General features: G+C 41.5%; 1 protein-coding gene across 1 annotated transcript in view; it reads left to right on the forward strand.

Moving 5' to 3' along the window:
* Fshr (follicle stimulating hormone receptor) overlaps nt 1-13,691 on the forward strand; it is a 209,196-nt gene that overhangs the window by 135,485 nt on the left and 60,020 nt on the right. Inside the window, 1 exon segment of the mRNA NM_199237.2 lies at nt 11,902-11,976. Within this exon segment, the coding sequence (NP_954707.1) occupies nt 11,902-11,976 (75 nt within the window).

Here is a 13,691-nt window from a genome sequence, read left to right on the forward strand (position 1 = left end):
TATTTATTCCCCTCCCCCAAACACTTACCTTTTTTTAAGAAAAGGAAAAGGAACAAGAATGGCCAGTTTTCTTGGTTAAGGTAAGGTGCTAAAGTCATGGATTGATCCTGCAGAGGTGCCTTATTGTACGGGGGCATTTGCTCTCTTTAGGATGGGCGTGTAGTTCATGAGTGGAGTGCTTGGGTAGCATACTCAAAGCCCTGGATTCAATTTATAGTACTGTGTAAGCCAGGCATGATTACGAAATCCCAGAACTTAGCAGGTAAAGTCAGGAGAACAAGTGAAAGCACCCTCCTAGTTCCATAGCAAGTGGAAGTCAGCCAGCCCTGTCCAGAAATAAACAAACGAAAGGCAGAGTGATCTGGAGAGGCTGTCCAACTACTACGAGCACATTTTGCTCTTCAGATGACTATAGTTTAGTTCCCAACACCCATGTCAGGAAGCTTACAGCCGCATGTAACTCCAGCTCCAGGATCTGATGCTGTCCTCTGGCCTGTATGAGCATCCATCATTCATACACATCAACTCAGATACACATACTCACATAAAAATAATCGAAACAATCCTTTTCAAAGCAGAGGAAAGAACAAAAGAAAGAAGGAAGGATAGAAGACAAACTATCCCATGAACAAGTAGAGTGAGTCAAGCTGAAAACCAGGCACACAGGGAGCCTGGGACCCTGGGTACAGCACTGTGCTTGAGAGAAAACCAGCTGGGAGTTAGAGGGCTAACTGTTCCTCCTCCTCTTTTTAATAGGCTGGCAAAACCAGCTGGCCTTCATGTTCTTTACCAGGCTTCTTAGGTAAATTAACAATACAAGTGTTTCTCTCTCATTCCTTTAGTCTACCAACCATCAATGAGTAAGAGTCACTAATAAGGCATACTGCAAGGAGCCGTCTCTGCCCACAATGCAGTGCAGAAGACACTGCCACTTCCTGTGGGATTCGAAGCTTCCTGAAGTCAGAAACCACTCTCTGTAGACATCCAAAGATAGACAAAGGAATTTGAAATTTCTTGTCAAAACTACTGAACCATTGTTTCTCCTTGTTCCCTCAACTCATACACAGAGAAAGTCAGAAAAGTCTGACGTGGGCAGCCAGAGACAAAGGGAGTGGTACAGTGACAGTCAGACCTACAAATGCAGGGCAGTTGCTATGACCAACCGCTGGTGTCTTATTGTGAAAAAGGTACAAGCTGAGAGCTTGGAATGTCTTAATTCTGGGTGATCAGAGAGGTTTCCCTGGAAATTATTTGAATAGATATCTCAGAATGAGCCTGAGATTTCCTTTTTGCCGCACTGCTCATAGAGAGAAAGTCTATTTTTACTATACATAATTCCTGACCAAATGAGGACCCTTTTGAAGAGAGCACCAAGGCCTGTAGGTACCAAATGACCACTCTTCACACATAGTCACAGAATGCCTGCTCTGTAGCTCACCCTACAAATACAAATACAGTAAAGTCACCCAGGGGAATTTAGCTCTAGATTAGACTCCTATAATGATGACAAAAAATACCAGGGCTGAGGCTGGAGAGGTGGCTTTAAGAGAGAGTGCCTGCTGCTCTTGCAGAGGACTTCCCAGCACCCATGTCAGGCAGGTCCTGAGTGCTGGTAACTCCAACTTCAAGGGGATCTGACACTTCTGGGCATCTACACTTACGTGCACAAACTTTTCCTCCTCTAACACATACAGACACATACAGGCAGGCAGGCAAATATGCCCAGACATGCACACACGCAAGCAGCATATGCTTACATGAGAACCAAACTGACCTTCCTGTGTTTCTGAAGGGTCAAAAGGACAGCTTGAACAATGGCATTACATAAGCATTCCAAGTGGTCAAGTGAGGCTCCTTCACTGTGACTCATAAAGGAAGCACTTTCATGCCAAGTGTAAGAGTTAATGAGGGTGAAAATGGAAGGACATAAAATATGAAGTAATTATGAATTACAGAGTGAAAACAGAGGCTTGAAGAGGAGGGTATCAGCCGGGAAGCAAGGGTTGTTACAGGTATGGCATAGAAGGCAAAAAAGTACCACAAACCTGAAATTATTAAGGAAGAGTTTGAGGTGCTTTGAGGTAAGAACAGGGGACAGGATAGCTCTTAGTAATTATCACATACACACACGCAGGCACATACATTTGCACACTTGTACTTCTGGTTAAGAGGAAATACAACACTGGCTTACTGGAGACATCAATGAAAAACCTGCTAAGTTGACAATAAAATATATGCTCTCTTAAAGAGAGTCATGGCTCCTGCTCTTGGGTCTCGTCTAGCCCAGGGCTGCTGCTGAGACCCTGGTGCTGCACTTCCATGGGTCTGCCCCAGGAGAGCTCTCAAGAGATCTGCCATGAGCCCTTGAGAAGGCTGCTTCCTGGAGGCCTTCCTCCCCTCAGCCCATTAGAAATGGAAGTTGGCTCTCATGGAGAACTGCCCATGATGTGGCTGGCTGCCTTTTAATAACAGAAATAATTAAAATCACAAAATTCTGAGGCTAGAAGAGACCCTAGAGATTATTTGAATCAACAGTGTTGTTTTATAGATGAGGAGCAGAGGCCCGGGAAGATAACAGGTTTGACTCCAGGAAGGTGGTTAATTAGTTGCAAAGTCAGGAGGAGAACCCAGGTCTCCTGACTCTGTGAAGTAATGAAAATGACAGGAAGCAGTGTGACCTCTGCATACACCATGTGTCTTGTTCAAGTGCTGGCCATGCATTATTCATGTGACAATCAATAGCCCAACCCGGCCAATAAAAAGAATTAAAGATACATGCACTTAGACACAGAAGACCTTTGCAACATTTTACAGATGAAAATGGACTTTAGACAGCTCCAGTGGTTTGCCAGAGTGGTGAGGACCCTCGTCTCACCCGTCTGTTGGAAAGACCTTACTTCCTGCAGCCCTGCATCTCTGGATTTTAGACAGCTAGAAACTCAGGTCTCTTAACCGAAACACCCTCCCAGGCTGTGCACCACTAAATTTAGTAGCCACTGTTTTTTAATAGTAGTTTTGCTGGCAGACAGTTTTGTTATTGTTGGTTTGCTTTGCTTTTGCATGAAATAACTGAAAAGGGAAGGAAAGAATCCAAGAGCTTCTGTGTAATTCAATGAGCAGCATCCAGTTCTTGCCTGTGTTCACTGTAAGTGGCCAGGCAACTCGGTCACAAGCAGTAAACACTGTCACTTTGGGTGAGTGGCTTCTGGATAAATGAGGTCAAGCATAAATTTAGTCAAGAGGATTTTGTCATTGTTTTCTTCTACTTGACCAAACATTCCGCTAATCAGCCCGTAAGTAAGAATGTATTTTAGCACCATTGGGTATGTTCATGTTTCACCCAATGGCAGATGTAAAACCTCCCCTAACCCTCACAGGAAGAGCATTGTTTGATCAAACACTAGGCTTCACCCTGGTTATTAGCCTCTTACTTTAGGTTGGGTAGATGACAAGAAGGAGCAAAATGTCAGGGGCTTCTTTCTTACCTCACGATCTAAGTGCTCCCAATGCATTTTGCTTAGAATTCCAGGGCAGTGGCAGCATGACGTCGTCATCAGTTCTAGACCTTTAAGGCTTTCATGTGCACCTCCAGGTGCCAAGGGGAAAGGAGGCAGAGTAAGTAGTAGCAGTCCCTTCTCTTCACAGGTTGGGGCTTGGTCTGTTTTCTCTAAGAGCAACAAGTTTAAGCAAGATTGGCTAAGAAATAGATGTGGTGGCACATTCCTGCAAACTGAGCTCCTCGGCTGAAACAGTACGAGAGGCCAAACAAGACGAGTCAAAAAATACTATTTAAAAGGCTGAGTATCTAGCTTAGTGGTGTAGTATTCAGTCTCCAATACTGTTGAGAGGTGAGAGAGCAGGGAGAGAGGAAGAGGAGGGATGGAGGAAGGCAAGGGGAGACATATGTAGCTAAGCATCAATAAGTGAGAGGGAGTGAGTAGATTTTTAGAAGATAGCTAGAAATATATTCCACAGCTTATATTATCTCCATGCTTCTTACAAAATCTCTAATCAGCCATATATGTATTCCTATTGAGATATACAAGTGTCATGAGTGCTAGCTGATTTGTCCCAGATAACATACATACCAGGAAATGATAAGAAGCAAGAATCTGAATCCAGAACAATCTTGCCTCCCTGTGCATATTGTCACTCATTTATGACTACAAACTAGACAAGTACAAGCCATCAAAGCCACTTAGTGAGATCGCCTGTGTTGAACATTTAGTACGGTGTTTACTATGCAGCAAATGTCTAATAAAGGTTAATTACTATCAGCAGCACCATTGCCCCTGCAGCCTGGGATATGCAGCTCAAGCTTACAAGTATTAAACCTGAAGAGGGTTACTGCAACCCTGTGTGTCTGGCTGCTCCAATCTCCCATTCCCACCAGCAACATTGCCCTCTAATAAAGCTAAGGACTTACGTTAGCACCAAGTGTCTAATCAATGTCCCTTTCCGTTTGGCTCTGCACAGAGTCACCTTGTTTACTACCTTGATTTCTCATCATGAAGAACACAATGGATTCCTACTTAAACACTTCCTGACAGGCACGCACAATAATACAATAATTGTCCACCCTTGCTAGCTTCCAAATGTAATCTGGTTCTACCTGAAGAAAGCCTAGCTCCTACTTTAAGCTCGTTTCTTTTCCCTAACAATCCCACGAATGACTTTAAGAAACAGGTATCATCCACACTCGTGGTTGAAATGGAGAGCAGTTCAGTGTACTAGTGTCCATTCCACACTTTTCTCCACTTGATACCCTGCTGTTTCTGTTGTTAGGAGGATATTCAGCCAAGACACACAAACACTCTTAAAGCCAAATAGAAAGTTTGGATTGCCAGCCTGTGGCTGCATGGAGAACTTGCCCAAATCATGCAGCCTGAGTCTCACCATTCTTTGTCATTTATGAACAAAACCACACTTCAGTCGTAAGAACAGTTAGCAAGAATTCAAAGTATAGAAGCCAAAGGCAAAGTGAATACATTTAGGCCCCTTCCTGGATTCTGGAACTATGGACTATGTCTTTAATGGATTAGGTATGTGTTCCAGTTTTGACAGGTATTGAGCCCTATGTGCTGAGTTCTAAGGTCAGAATGGTGCCTCTTGCATAATTTCAGTCATGCTAACATCTGGATGCCTGTTACACTGTCATACTTCTTTTATAACTAACCCTGAGTCTATGCCACCTCCTTAAGTCAATCAAATGGGCACATTATATTTGTTTGAAAACAGTTACCCATGATTACCATAAGATGGCCCCTGAGTCAGCTCGGACTGCTAAGAACTGGCTGAAGGAGATAGCAAAGAAGCCATAGTGAGGATAACAAAGACAGGAGACGGGGTGAGGACATGAAATAGTGGAAAAGCAATGGAAAGGATTTAGATCTTACTAAATATTAAATGACAAAGCGGTCATTAATGACCCTAGGACTAAGGCCCGGGTTGTTCCAATGGACCAGTAGTGATAGTAGATGTGGGTAGGGATTGAGGAAGAAAGACAATGGAGATTAGGAGAATCATCCTGTACCAGAATAGTAGTTAGAACAAGCAATTCACAGAGGAGATGATATAACATGCCCTGAGCAGCAGTAGGCCTGGGACCAAGGTGGTCCAAAATGAAAGAGTATCCCAGTGACATGTGGTCCATCACACAACTAAAGGAGTGTGAGAAGGAGCCAGTCAGAGAACTTTCACAGGAAAAGACGAGAGACCTCAAGTCACAGCAAGAGCAATGCTAAGATTTAGAGACAATGTGGTAGGGAAATGAACACGTGACAGAACACTCCTTACCAAAGGCTGTGCTGGGTACCTGGCATCCCTCCCTCTCTCTCCCCACTTGCGTTCTACTGACTTCAAACTTTCTAATAATTTTTTTATACAGGTGACTTTTATCCAATTAAATTGCAGATCCTTGGAAGACAAGAACCCTTCATTTTTCTGTTTTATATGTTTTGTACTTGCATAAAGATGTACTAAAAAAACATTTTTTGTATAAGTTGCTGCTTGGAACTTTGATTTATCTGTAGGGGGAAAATTTGCATGTGAACTTGTATATTGACTTGTCAGAACTCAGGAGCCATGCACCAGGGAGGGAGGGATGATATATAGTTGTTTTATAGGCCTGTTGCTCCATCCCCAAATCTGCTCTATTAAAGATTAAAATAGCAGTAACAGGGTTTTCTGAAGTTGAACATTTTTAGACGCTGGAAAGTGCCTCTCTGGTCTATGCTGTCCCAGGCATCAGAAGGAATGGATCCATGCTCCCTGTTGACTGTGTAAGTTAATTAGGCAGTTAAGAGAAAATCAGGTAACCTCTCTCTGCTTTTCTGTAAGCGATAACACCTACCTTCTGAAGCAGCTGTGAGTTTCAAACACAGAAAAAAAAATGTCTGGCACATAATAAACTCTTAATATATATTAACTGCTATCATTATGATCTTTCATCCAGTTCTTCCGCTGCTGTGAAGAAAGGTGGGGGATATACCAATACATGCATGACAATATTCAAGATACGATCCCAGTGGGTACACTTGTGCTGAGCCACTGAGGGTGATTATATCTCGGTGTCCTTTTGGGGTGTGTTTTGAGCAACCTCAGCAAACTGGCCATGCCGATGAGTCTGAGAAGGAAAGACTCATTGGCATACGAGGAAGCAAAGGGACTTGCCTGCTGTCACCTAAGGCATCTGAGGAGCCTTAGGCTCTAACTCATTCTAAAAGTGACCTGCTGCACTTAAACTGACCCTAAAGCAGTAGCATACTTCTTTGGTTATAGCTCCAGGAGGGGCAGCTATCCATGCCAAGGTCCTTGTCCTACCTAATCTTCTGTGTGTGGCCAATGAAACAGGAGGCCAGTCTTACTCTAGGAGGCAGAATGGAGCTGAGGTTTGGATTAATACAGCAGCTTAGTTGAAGACTAAGCTGGATTTCTCTGTGTAAGGCCTCAGGAAGGCCTAGGACACTTGCCAGCAGCTCCTCCCCAGTTCTGTGGTTACTCAGGCCAGAATCTCCTGAACTCATTAGCCTAGATGAAAAACAGAGAAGGAGAGGAGGCATATGGTCCAGTAGGCATAGGAATATTTGATTTTGATATCAGACAAGGATTTCCTGTCCCACAGATGACTCAGTCCCTTAGGGATCCCTGGAGGTGACTATTATCAACACACACACACACACACACACACACACACTCAGTAGCGTTCCAGTGGTAACTGATTAGTCAGATGGAGTGGGTTCAAACCCTGCTCTCATGTTAAGCCTCTGAATCATCCTTAAAAGATTCTAGAAAGGGTATGAGTGTGAATTTGAAGAGCTTTACAAGCTTCTCTGAATGGCATTTTCAAGAGAGTTTTCACTGACATTTCCTAACCTTACACTGCAGAGTGCATTTCCAGAACTGAGAGAGTAGACTAGATGAGAATACAGGAAATAACAGGAAGTGTGTACTACATACACAGTATCATGATGGAATGTAGCTGTATTTGCACTAACGTGTCCTCATGTATATTACATTACAATTATAGGACATATTAGTTAAGGATATTCATTTATAACAATGTCTCTTATAATAATTTTATAATATATGTATATTACAATAGCATGTACTATATCTTAGTATGTATAATATATGTGTATATAATATAAGATTTTATGTCATGTGTCTTTTCATTTGCAAAGCACGCAATATATGTTGTGTTTCAAGATGAGGTTTTTTTTTCTTTAAACTGTACAACTATGCTTTGTTACTAAGTATATGTATATTATATACACATGTATTTACTCTATTCTTATATATGGGGTATGTTGAATGCTAGCATGTCTAACTATATACACCATTATATTTAAATATAATCTACCAACCTATCTAGCCACCTATCTGGCAACCTAGATAAGGCTTAGCTCGTGAATCTGACTGGACTCTAGAAACCTGCTAAGTCCCAGGACCCATATTAGTTACCTCTAGATTCTTGTCACCAATGTCACCACCAAAAACACAGATGCTGCTTGGCCAATGTTTGCTTTAGAACTAGTTCTCCACTTTTTTAACAATCCCACTTTAAGATTCTGCTGAACAAGATGCTTCCCACATCTGTTAATATGCAATTTGATTTGGAAAGTTCGTTTGCCATGTACTTTCAAGATCATCGCTTTATTGTTCAAAAGTGAATGGAAAAATCTTTCCTAATCACTCAGAGCTAATTCATTCCTTCAGCAAAGGGTTGTCTGGGAGCAGGAATACTAAGCCAAAAGTCAATGGAACTCTGGGACTATCCTCCAGAAGCTCTCTAAGGAAATCATGAACTTATTTAAACCATGTAAGTCACCTCTAGAATCCAATGTGACACGCAAGGCTCACTGATAAAGTCTATGATCCCCTAGGTTATGGGAAGGACAGAAAATTAAATTCATTCTGGTGGTAGTAAAGAAATGATATTTTACTCCAAATATGTTTATGTGATCAGCTGCCCTAACATACCCAATCAAGGAAAAACAAACTACATCAATCGGAGAAGAATCTTCATTGATAGGGGAGTGAATCTGGAGAACATCTCCTTCATTTAAAAACGAAAACATTCTTTGAGTGTTAGTCCATTTAGTCTTGCTATAACAGAACACCTGATATAAATAGCAGTAAAAGTTTTTGTCTCACAATTCTGATGACTAGAAAGTCAAACTACCACGGGCCACCGTCTGGCTGACTCACAACATAGAAGGGGCAGAAAAGAAGCCACCGTGTGCAGAAGGGAGCAACGGGGCGGTTTGTAACAACCCACTCAGGAGGAAGCTAATCTAGCCTTAAAATACCTAGTGCACTCCTTAACGCAAGCACTAAATCCTCCACACAGGCAATCAGAACCCAGTTCATCATCTCCCATGAAGTCCTACTCCTTCCAGTTACATGGACGCTAACCGTGACCATACTGGAGACCAAATTTCCAGCAAATGAACCTTTGGACATTTGAACCAGTCTAAGTCTTAGCAATGAACCTCTCAGGTGTTAAAAGCTGACAGTCACCAGGAATCTTTTAAAACTCAGGTTGCAACTTGATATGCCATGTTTTGTTGATATCCATGGGAGGCCAGCTCTTGTCTGAATTGAAAGAAAAGAGAAATAGATCTGTGGGAGAAGGGAGGAGGTGGGGAGGGACTGGGAGTAGAGGAGGGAGGGCAAACTGCAGTATGGATATATGAGAAAAGAATTAAAAAGAAAAAATTCCTACAAGTTTCCATTAGAAAGGCCTGAATAGAGAGCCGCATGCTCTACACTTCTGAAACCTTGGGTACTGGTGCTGGTATTGAGACTGCAATGTTCTTCAAAGCAAGACTGGCAATACCCTATCAGGCCTCCTCTCTGACCTTCACACACATGGTAGTGACAAAAACGCTTGATAGAATAATCCAATTATAATAGCTCAAGGGGTGAGATTTTTTTATTTAAAACAAATCTGTATTATGCCCCACCCCCAAATGTTTATAACTATTTCACTTGCCTAGTACTAAATTTCTCTTCAAACTTTCTGCAGTTGAAACAATTCCCATACTACTGTTGTCCCACCACTTTGTTATTATCATTATTTAACTTTCTGATCTCCCAGTCTGATCTCACTGAGCTTCCTGAAACTATCTTATTCATCTGTCTCTATGTTACAGTATCTAGTGGTGATTCAGTATATGTTTATCAATAGGTAACAGACTAGTGGGTAATGAACAGATAGAAGACTGAAGTGTTCAGTCTCATGCAAGGCATCTGGTGAATTGCAGCAGACGGGAGGTCTGTTCAAGGTTTTCCTTTGTGCCTTTGTTGGTTGGCACCTTGACCAAACCCAGTAAATGACTGTAAGTCTTGTCTGTAGTTTAAGCCATTGTCCTGGGGCTTGTTTTTTGATGGCGTTGTTTTTCTAATCCAAAACATGCAAAAAGAACTTGTTTGTGTTTGTTCTGTGGTTCTAAATCATCAGGGTCCCTTTCTCTTTACTGCCCATTGCCATAGATGCTATGTTTATACAATGAAGTCCTTGAATTGAACGAACAGCAATATCTGAGGTGGGGGGAAGGAAGGAAGGAAGGAAGGAAGGAAGGAAGGAAGGAAGGAAGGAAGGAAGGAAGGAAGGAAGGAGGGAGGGAGGGAGGGAGGGAGGGAGGGAGGGAGGGAGGGAGGGAGGGAGGGAGGGAGGGAGGGAGAGAAAGAAAGAATCACGGAAATATCTAGAGAGAGAGAAGGGGGTTAAACTGAAAAGAGACCTAGGAATTTCCTAAGCTCCCTACTATGCACCCTGTCCTCTTTGTCCAACCCCATCTGGTGAGAGACACATGCACCATTCCCAATACTCTCTGCTCTCTGAAGTTGACACTAGGATATAGGAACTATTTACTGAAAGAATTAATTCAGGAGTGTTTCTTAGCCAGTTTATGCTAATAATTTCCAGGGTATTTTTAAACAACATTAAGATATCCAGACATAAGTTTGGTTAAGTAGACATGTTCTGAAATGAGACAATATCAGCATGAGCATGACATTCAGCTGGCAGTAAACCTGAAAATCTTGCCAGAGGACAGGGTCCTGTGAATCTCACTTAGATTTAAATTCTCCCCCTTGTCTACTCCTTCCCTTCTTGCAATTCTTTCACTCAATCCTTTATAAGATCAAATGCGTGCCTTCCGGGCTATTGCTACGTAAGAGCTTTTCATTTACAAACCCTCATTCACCAGCTCATGAAAAATGACACTGGCACCCCAGGTCCACCTTACCTGTTATCTCCATCCCTCTCTGAGGCAGCTACTTACTACCTTCAGCCAACCACTGCAGTCTCTACCCTACAGATGTCTTCCACTGATAGATAGATAGATAGATAGATAGATAGATAGATAGATAGATAGATAGATAGATAGATAGATATGGATGGATGGATGGATGGATGGATGGATGGATGGATGGATGGATGGATGGGTGGATGGTTGGGTGGATGGTTGGATGGATGGGTGGATGGATGGGTAGATAGATAGATAGATAGATAGATAGATAGATAGATAGATAGATAGATAGATAGATATAGAGATATAGAGATATAGAGATATAGAGATATAGAGATATAGAGATATAGAGATATTGAGATATTGAGATATAGGGATATAGAGATATATCATATAGATCTAATGTTACAAATGCATTGAAATAATATTTTGAAAGTGCAATTATTTTATTCTAACAAAAAGTTTTAAAATAATTTTAAGAAAGAGAGCAAGAATGACCAGGGTGGATCCCTAGAGAGGGAAGATGAAGCAGGAATGAACATTTACACTCTTAAACAACACAGGTGGTTTGAACAGAGAACTTGACTCCAGAGTCAAGAACAGGTTCAATGAACCACAGTCTATGAGCCAAATTCAGCCTTATTTTTTAATAAAGTTTTATTGTCAAACAGTTCATCTCCTATGGTTTTGTTGGAACTGCATTGTTTGTAGTAGTTTCAACACAGATCTGTACATAATCCACAAAGGCAATAAATAGCTAATGATTCACAGAGCCAATAGATAGTTACTATCCAGACCAGAGAAAGTTGTCTGACCCCTGACCTAAGAAACTTAGTTTGATGTCATCCAGTATATTACTCAAAATACCTTTAAGTAAGTCTCCATCTAGCTTTGGTTTGTACCAAACCAAAGAATGTCTAATTTCTAAATGAACCACTACCCCGGGTTTATTACTTCACTGTTCTGTAAGCATTAGTATCAAGCATATTAGTTTAGACTTATTGCTACAGCTGACTTGAGGAAATGAAAGCAGTTTTGTGTCTTATGAATCCTCCTAAGCACAGGACTCTAATTGAGTCCTTATAATGTTTATTGGGGGCGGGGAGGAACTGAACTAACCCGAATTATTTTTCTTTTGCTACAGAGAGATCTCTCAGAATGATGTCTTGGAAGTAATAGAGGCAGATGTGTTCTCCAACCTACCCAAGTTGCATGAAATGTAAGCAACATACGTGTGTGTGTGTGTGTGTGTGTGTGTGTGTGTGTGTGTGTGTGTGTGTGTGTGTAAGAGGTTTATGAATATTAGAGAGAGCCTTAAAGTTCATTTACACTCCTGGGACACTCTGAATCTGTTCTGTTCTCAGACCCATAGATCATCATAATGAAATAGCAGCAGCAGCCTGAAAGGGACTGTCATTTGTCTTGGGCTAAAGATCCAGGAACCAGTCTCAAGATTTGCTTGATTCTGTTTACTGATTCTCTCAGTTGGTTTTCTTCTTGTTTTATGCCATGAGATCTAGAACCCTTGTCTTGTGACTATGGGAAAACGCCTTCATCCTGTCATCTCAGTTGATGTTACACCACAAAGGCCAAAATAAGTTTCACTCAATGAAGTGGATTCTGAATACACTTATTTTGAGAACAGCCTCTCCATATACACAGCATGAAGGCTCAAATAAAACATGTGGCCACCTAAGACTCCATTTTTTTCACCTGAAAACACTACAATGAAATCTACACTCATAGACTTGTTATGATAAATAAAAGACAAAATAAACATCAATTAAATTTAGTACCAATGAGCATAAACCAATTACATTGTAATGGCCCTTGTTTCCTCTGCTAGTATAGCAGACACACTTACTTCCTCTTGTTGATATTCTAGTTACATATTTGCGCAATGCCTAGATCTAATTCTGTTTCACACCTGTCTCTAATTACCAGAAGACAATTTAAAGATTAATAAGATGTAAAGGCCATAGAGACTTTAAGTTTTGAAGTATAGTCTATTTATTACTAAGAACCTAGGAAAAATTTTTGGATGTTCAATAAAGAAGAAAGAAAAGGAAATCTGTGGTCAAATAAAATTAGGAACAACTGAGCAAATAAATAATAATCTCATCGTTCACCATAGAAAAACTCGGAAGATATTTTATGCTGAGATACATTTGAGTCTGTACAAAAACTGTTGTATCAGGTGTGTGTGTGTGTGTGTGTGTGTGTGTGTGTGTGTGTGTGTGTGCGCGCGCGTGCATGCGAGAGAGAGAGAGAGAGAGAGAGAGAGAGAGAGAGAGAGAGAGAGAGAGACAGGCAGGTAGGCAGAGATTAAAGAGTGATTTAGAAATGATATCCTGCTGACTTCTGTCTTCTCATTCTGCCTCCTACCTCATTGCTTCCCCCTTTTCACTAAGGTCTTGTTCCTATATTTTCTCTCTATCTGTCTTCATCTTGCCATAGTTATGAAAAGAGACCTGATGGGGCCTCAAAGTCCACAAAGCATATCAGAGAAATGAACCATAGGCACAGTGTAACACACCTCTTGATCCATCCAGTGGGGAGTGGGGCTCATGGGACAGTTCGTGCATCTCCTCCTTGCATGGGGAGGTATTCATTCCCATGCAACACTGGCTGTGTTTAAATGATTAATTGCCTGGTAACCAAGTTCTGGTTAGCTACAGGTTACAGCAACATAAAAGCTAATGAAACAGGAAGGAAGTAATTAACCAGAGTATCTCTGCAAATATACATTGATCCAGCAAGATGAGAAAACGGATAGGTTCTCTGTGGGAATCCAAGTGTGAGCAGACTCACTTCCAGACTATTGATCAGGACATAACACAAGCCAAAAACACTGGGCAGAAGTCCCCATTCCCCATCAGCTGGGAGAAGCCACCTTGATCTACAAAATGGGCCTCCTGCCAGATACTGTCTGCA

This window comes from Rattus norvegicus, chromosome 6 (genome assembly GCF_021556685.1).
Source record: "Rattus norvegicus strain SHRSP/BbbUtx chromosome 6, alternate assembly SHRSP_T2T, whole genome shotgun sequence".
In the NCBI taxonomy this organism is placed as follows: domain Eukaryota; kingdom Metazoa; phylum Chordata; class Mammalia; order Rodentia; family Muridae; genus Rattus; species Rattus norvegicus.